This window comes from Plasmopara halstedii (genome assembly GCF_900000015.1).
Source record: "Plasmopara halstedii genome assembly, contig: Scaffold_3060, whole genome shotgun sequence".
Lineage (NCBI taxonomy): Eukaryota > Oomycota > Peronosporomycetes > Peronosporales > Peronosporaceae > Plasmopara > Plasmopara halstedii.
In genome coordinates this window covers 1,957,478-1,964,840 of record NW_020189964.1, presented here as the reverse complement: position 1 = coordinate 1,964,840, position 7,363 = coordinate 1,957,478, and the positions used below count along the sequence as shown (strand labels likewise).

General features: G+C 45.9%; 2 protein-coding genes across 2 annotated transcripts; one reads left to right on the top strand and one right to left on the bottom strand.

The window, feature by feature from the left end:
• Window positions 1–468: 468 nt before the first annotated feature.
• Window positions 469–2,113, top strand: PHALS_06896 (dna polymerase alpha epsilon subunit; the record flags this gene model as incomplete). Its single annotated transcript, XM_024720267.1, has 4 exons — window positions 469–475; window positions 555–598; window positions 690–1,941; window positions 1,998–2,113. The coding sequence occupies 4 exons, from the start codon at window positions 469–471 to the stop codon at window positions 2,111–2,113; spliced, it is 1,419 nt and encodes a 472-aa protein (XP_024585483.1).
• Window positions 2,114–2,398: 285 nt separating this feature from the next.
• On the bottom strand, window positions 2,399–4,833 carry PHALS_06895 (acylamino-acid-releasing enzyme; the record flags this gene model as incomplete). The annotated part of the gene is made up of 2 exons (XM_024720266.1): window positions 2,399–4,416; window positions 4,488–4,833. 2 exons carry the CDS (start codon window positions 4,831–4,833, stop codon window positions 2,399–2,401), a joined length of 2,364 nt encoding a protein of 787 aa, XP_024585482.1.
• Between the last annotated feature and the right edge of the window lie 2,530 nt (window positions 4,834–7,363).

Sequence of the window (7,363 nt, the reverse complement as noted above, 5' to 3'; positions counted from 1 at the left end):
ACATGCAAAATATTACCGACAACAGCCAATAAGGACTTCGGGATGGCGACTCGTACAAAAAGTCAAGTAAAAAATACCCCAGCGGATTGAAGCAATGTAATATCTTAGTCAGGGCCGAGTAGGCATAGCCGTGTAATAAGATAATAATACATAGCAACTTTCAACTGACAGCCCACGTATCTTTCACTTTCATAAGTACCAATTACACCAAGGTTTGATGTGAATTTTGTACAATTGTACTGAATTTTACTTAAGTGCACGCAATCGAGATATTTGGTTGGCCAAAATTGATGGCAATTACTAGTATGGATGGGGCTGCTATAGTATCAGGTTTGATCGCTTGTCCGATCGGCAAGTGCGTACCCCATTACAACGTCTGACAGTTGAGGTGTATAGCAATCGTAGATGCTTAGTTACTTTGGATGTGCACTGTTGAGGCGTGTCTTGCCCAACAATTGGACGAGTATGATGAGAAGTATGAGATTATATAATTCGACTATCTCTCCAGTATTATTGACCGAGAAAGTGAGTCTCTTTTTTCTGATTGGCCATAGATCCTAACATTTTCGGACGTCACACTGCAGTACCAAAGGAAATGGTACGTCCTCGTCACCAGATCTTCTGCTTAACACTAGTTTCTTTTCCATTGCCACCGAGCTAACATGCAACATACAATGCCACATCAATAGATCTCACGAAATTCGATAGAGTACACGCCCACGTACCAACGCTTTGTGCTGAAGCAAAAGTCATACACTCAGCAATTTTCGCACATCTACGTGAGTCGACTGCAACAATTGCGTGATGTAGTGCATGTTCAAGTTCAGAAGCGCACAAATAATCGTGTTCCAGTGTTAGCAAAAGTGATCGACTTAAGGACTGACGGCCAAGAGTGTGTGCTTATTGGTACATTGCTTAAAGTGCTGGAAGCCAAACCAGATCTATTTGACGCGCTTTTAAGTGAAGATGGTGTCTCTCCTATCGAGACAATCAAACAAACTCTTGCCACAAAAGAAGACGAATTGCTTCTTGAAGACGAAAGTGGTCGTGTGCAACTCGTAGGAGATATCAAAGTTGCTGAATTCGTCACAGGCGTTGTGCTTGGGGTTCGTGGTTACGTAAATCAAGGCGGATCTGATGGTCGCTTCCACGTCAAAGAGATATATGTTCCATCGTTTCCACCCCAGCATCCTCTGCCAACAAGGCAAGATAGTCAATATGTGGCCTTGATATCCGGGTTGAATATTGGGCGCAACAATGACGGGCAACCGCTTCGGAATCACATTCTTGTCGACTATCTGGCAGGGCGTTTGGGCACGCAAAGCGAACTGCAGTTTGTATCGAACATTGTTCGAACAATAATTGCTGGAAATACTCTCGAAGCAGAGAGTGGGGAAATACAAGTACCAACGCTCAAGCGTAAGACAGCTGGGGAATTAGCTCTGGAGGTTGAACCTCTGAGAAATGCAGACGAAATTGTATCGACTTTAGCTGCTACCATGTGTGTGGATCTCATGCCTGGAGCGTCGGATCCTAGCAATTACACGCTACCACAACAGAGTTTTCATCCGTGTTTGTTCCCGCGTAGCTCGCGGTTCAAGAGTTTTCGATGTGTCACGAACCCGTACGAGGCACAAATTGGTGGCGTTCAGCTGTTTGGAGATGCTGGTCAACCTCTGCGCAGCATGTTGCAATGTACACTTCCTGGTCATGACAATAATAACGATGACATGGCTAAACATCTCGATGAAGAGCAAAGAGAGCAAGAACGTGCATTGGACTACTTGCAACGATGTGTCGAGTGGTGTCACGCAGCTCCGACTGCTCCCGATATTCTTGCGTGTTTTCCCATGGCAAATGAAGATCCGTTCATCTTTGAAACCTGTCCACACGTTTATTTCACGGGTAACCAGCCGTGCTTCAGCACCCGTTTAATAAAAGGTGAGGTTTGACCATGTTTTACAATTGCGAGGTTAACCAGCTATCTGTATTTACAGGACTTAATGGTCAGCAAGTGCGGCTTATTACCGTGCCTTCGTTTTCCGAGACTTCCACGATTGTGCTTGTGGATTTAAAAGATCTATCCTCTTTTCCCATTAAAATCAAAGCTTGAGTTAACAGAAGTCTTATTTTCTATAGATCAAAAAGTACTTAGTGGGCTAAGACCTACACCTACAAGACCTGATAATTCTTTTCATCCCTAACCTGACAAAAAACTCTTTACACCACTGTAGCCGTATGGCCCTACTTGCGCTGCATTTCATCAAGCGCAACAAAAGTTGGTGTTTTACGACTAGAGGATTTGCTGGCGTGATTGAGGTGCGCACGTACGAGGGACATATACATCTCCACAACAACTTTTCGACTTACTGATTTGATCGAAAATTGCGCAAATCATCTACTTGGGATTGTGTCGGATCACCCACAGGCCCCAATTAACAGAGAAATCACCAAACGCTTCGACGGAGCCCAGTGGGTGCGAGTCATTTGGGTACCAAAGGAGTTGTGTCGGCACATTGTAGCTTGCGATAGTCGCTCGAAATTCCAATCCTTGATTCGGTGGCACACGTTTATCTTTTCCACCCAATCCAAAAAGGGTCGGCGTCCTTACTCTAGTCAAGTCGTTGCTGACGGGTGAATGCTGCCACAATTTGCTTAGAATTGCCAGACGCGCTTCTGACGTCAATGGTGGCAGATTGCTACTAGAATTTTGCAGTTTCTGAGATGTATGAATATATTCAAACCGCTGGATGCCTGCACACGCGAGTCCCCACTCTGGAATATCTGACGTGTAAAATAGACTCGCCATATTTGTCACTGGGTTACGGGTTACCATAGACTTGTAAAATCCTGGAAATTGTGCAATGAGATGCGCGGCGAGAAATCCTCCGTGGCTGCCTCCAGAACAGTGCACTCGGTTTTGGTCCAGAGACAGACCCAGTTTCGAACTATTATCCAAAACATACTTGAGTGCATAGTGACAGTCGTACACATCCTGCGTACCAACTTTGCCGATTAATGACTCCAGCGCTTTCATTCCGAATCCAGTACTGCCTCGATAGTTGACTGTAATAGAAGCAAAACCCAGGGCAGCCCAAAAATCAGACAGAATTCGGTACATGACAGAAGAGTTACTGTGTGGTCCGCCATGTAACTCCAAGATGACGGGATACCCGTCACGTGGTGGGGTGCAGTTTGGAATAACTACAGTCACTTCATAATCAGCTGAACTTGATACCGACGGAATTACGAGATCTTCCAACACAGCTGGAATTTCGAATATCTTCTTATCAGCAGCAGCGGGCCGATCTGACACGAACGCTGGAATAGATATAACTTTCCAGCTCTTAATGAACGCTGTGGCCCCTTTTTGATCGTCGATGGAAAGGGGCTTTCGCATGTGTCTTCCAGTAGCTGGATCAATGTGCACCAGAAAAACACTACCAGGACGTAGTGGAGACATAACCAGCACTAAAAAATGGTCGTCTTTGCGATCCAGCACGGTTTCAACTGCAATTTTGCAGCCTTCAACGTATTCAGGAGAGATAAGGGTTTTTGTAGCAACGTCGACGTATTTCCAAACGACCCGAGAGGCTACCTGAGTCTCGATGAAAATTCTTTTACTGTCCGATGACCACGCGTTTCTACGCAATGAAGTGATAAACAAGCCATTGAATGCTTTGGTGATATCGATCATTGACTTCTCAGGTTCATCTTTGATGGGGATGACAGTGGAGGTCTGTTTCGTAACCCAGTCCATTACACACAAGAAGCTACACGTATTATGGGTGGCAATGTCTCGGGTCGCAAGGAATGCCAGCTGCTTGCCATTTGGTGAGAAGCGCGGACTTCTCATCGTCCCAACTTCTTTGCTCCCTTCATCACTAAATTGCAACTCCACCTTCTTGACAACATTATTTGTTGCATTTTTCTTGTCCAACACTACATGATAAAGTGTAATTGGTCGGTTGTGGCAATATACGATACCTAATCGCTTGGGCTTGTTCGTCTCGGTAGCTGCGAACACTAACCCGTTGTCTCCGGGCACGAATGCCACATCTGCACAAGTTAAATTCTCTGGCACACCTTTCACCTCTTGAATCTTCCCAGTCGCGAGAGTGGCCAGATAAATCGACGCTGTCTTCTTGCCTTCATACTGTTCACCCCAGTCGTCAACATATTTAAATTTGGTCCCAGCATGGAGAGTCGTACACTTTGACATTCCCTCCTCTTCGCGCTCATTGTTAACATTTTTCCAATACGCTGGTGACTCAGTCACTTTTTTTTCTGCAACGTATGCGATCGTGTTCTCATCATTCGACCAAGCGATGCCACCCTCTCGTTCTCCAAGGTAGATAGCTCCGTGCAGCGTCTTTGGGGCCTTGAATGAGGATACTAACTTGTTCTCTTCGAACACTACCCACAAAATTGTATTTACGCAAGCGTCAGCATTAAACGCGTAAATATGAAGTAAGACCACTAATTACCACAAAAAATGCCCTCGGGTGCGCTATCTTCCTTTGATTTCTCCACTTTTACTATCACTATGCGCTTTCCAGAGGGAGACACAGTCGTGTAATCGCAGGAATACTCAGTAGGGAATCCTGAGGAATGAACTTTTGGATTTTGACTGAGAGCACTGACGTGGTGACAATGGTGAAACTTGTACGTCACATTGTTTACCAAATCCATTTTGCTCCAAATAAGCTGCACGGCGGCTGAGTCGGACGCCGTATCCATGGAAAGAAATCCATGGACAATGGATTTAGACTTCCCGACAACTTGGGCAAACAGTTCGCTCACACGCTGATCGTCGCCAGGATTGGACGCCATGAAATTAAATTTTGATTTCTGTTGGGTATCTGACACAACCCTGCTACCCAATTGCAATTTCAAGCAAAAAAGTTACACTTTCCACTCTAACAATCTCACCGAGAATGTGCGACAGGGTTGCTGTGCACCCGTGTCAACAAACAAATGAGCGAATAATGGATCCTTCGCTTCATCTAGAAGCGAAGCTAGAATCTCTATCAATCTTTTGCTGTGTATTATGCACGACTTAACATATGGATGAGAAACTGAGTACCTTGTTTGCTGTCTTGTTTCAAGAGTGACATATATTTGCAATGAGTCAAATTACACTAATTCTTAGTTGTATCTATCTATTGCATCTCATGATATGGGTCTAATAGAAAATTTCGTCATTTTGGATTATCTTGTAGTCAACGTTTCCCATAGATCTCTTCTCTCCTTAATATCACTCCCGTATCCGTACAACACTTAATATTGTACTTCTATACTTTGGTTCTTGTGAGTTTGACTCTAATCTTTTATGGGCAATAGTGTAAGTACAATGGACACCACGATACGGTACGTATACTGTAACGGGTGGGTCACACAATATGGTGTAATGACATACTTGTGTGGGATACACAATAGTGTTGTGATACGCACTGGTGCGCTTACACTTAAACAAGAAGTCAGTATATGGCTAGACCATCCAGTAGTTATACATTTGATTAGGTTTACAATATGGATAAAAATCTCTTGATTTAGATATAGGCGGCATCGCCCAAATTAAACCGAGAAGTTCTGCAGGCCTGCTGAAGATCTTTGCTTAGAGGAAGCTAAGCTAAGGCCACCGACCTACGTTTTATAATAGAACCAGTACAAGTGTAGTGAATTGCAATCCGCTACCTCCAAGAGTACTTGAAACCTTAACCAAGGTAAAGACGCTCTTCCGTTTAAGATATTTGCGGCTCTGCTGCAAATATCTAAAACTCTAGTTTTTCCTAATAAATATAGTAATAACTGATTAATATAGCGAAATCAAAACAATATTGTAACATGCAATACAACTGGCAATCCTGCCATGTGATGGCTTCTTATTATGGTCACTGTGTTAGTACACTGACGGTGCAATACACACATACATGCGGTCGCACAAGATTGTGCGACCCGCCCTTTATCACAAGGGCACGCGTGACCTTTACGCTCTCCCCCATTAAAATTGTGAATCTCGTCAACTCACATTTAATGGTCGCCTCATACGAGGCTCGCGTGTCTGAGACATCTCCACGTACATAAGATCATTTCTAAACCTTATCAGCTCTATGAGCACTGTGTCTACGACACACAAAACACCCAACCTAGCTGGTAGCGAGGCGTCCGCGGGCAAAGCCCTCTTCTTCTGCACAGGGTGCATCTCCGGACAGTACGTCCGCAGCTTCACGGGAAGCACATCCCAAGCCGTCGGCAAATGGGCGAAACACACCGCGCCTGCCCGCGGCGACAGGTTTCCTCGTCGAGGAATAAAAGGGAGTTGGCTACAAGTCGGACACTCCTTTCCCAGCATGGGATGACGAGGATGATGAAGTGCGCCAAAAGCGAGACGTGAGTTTAGCTCTAACACTGCAAAGACAAGGTCCGTTCCTCGACCCCTCAGCTTCCGGGAGAAGTTGTGTTATAACGAATTGCTTCGACGAGGCACAGGAGCAGCAATTGAAAGCTGTTCACAGGGCGGCTCTCCTGCTCTCGTATCCACTTCGGTCTTACACACTCGAGTAAAATACGGCTTCCGCTCGGAGGATGACGCTACTAAAGCAAAAGACACGATCACTCGATCATTATGCGTCTACGTAGTCGGGCCTCCGGCCACTACACAAGCTAGCTTGATCAGCGGAAAGCTCTGCGAACTCCTTTTGGTATCCCAAGAGCTCCCAATGGATCGGTACCGCACTCGACATCGAGATCAAAAAGGTGGTGCTCCTGCGGACAATCTCTGTGGTGCTCGCCCTGGCGAAACCGCTGCAGATGATGATGTGCGCTTTGAGCGATGGGTGCAGCGGTACCGGAGACTATCTTCGCTGTCTACCTTACAGCGAAGTCACAAGAAAGTGGACGTGCGCGTTAAGCGCCATCTTAGATTTGAGTTTGCCAAATTTAAGGCGCAACGCCGACTTCCTGCGTATTGTCGCCCTGTGACATATGGAGCTATCCATCACGCTTTCGCGAGAACTGTGGTTTCTCACACGGGTAAGTCTACGATCACAGCTGCTCAGGGCCATAGCTTGAGATCAGCGCATGGCCCTTCGGCTTTTCGGGCTACTACCGAGAAGCGCGGTGCGCAAAACGACGTTAGGCGTCATGATCCTTCTTATCATAAACGTCTACGACGTCTGGGCAATCTCGCCGAAGTGGCATCTCGAGATGCTCTTCGAGTGTTGGAGGACAAAGTCCGTCGCTATCTGCATTCTGCCGAGCATGGATCTCCGAGGTTGTCTACCGCTGTACGAAAGACCTCGAAAGTCTTGAGCACTTTGTGCACCCACTGCCTCGCGTTGGGGATTATCGTGCTCTGTTG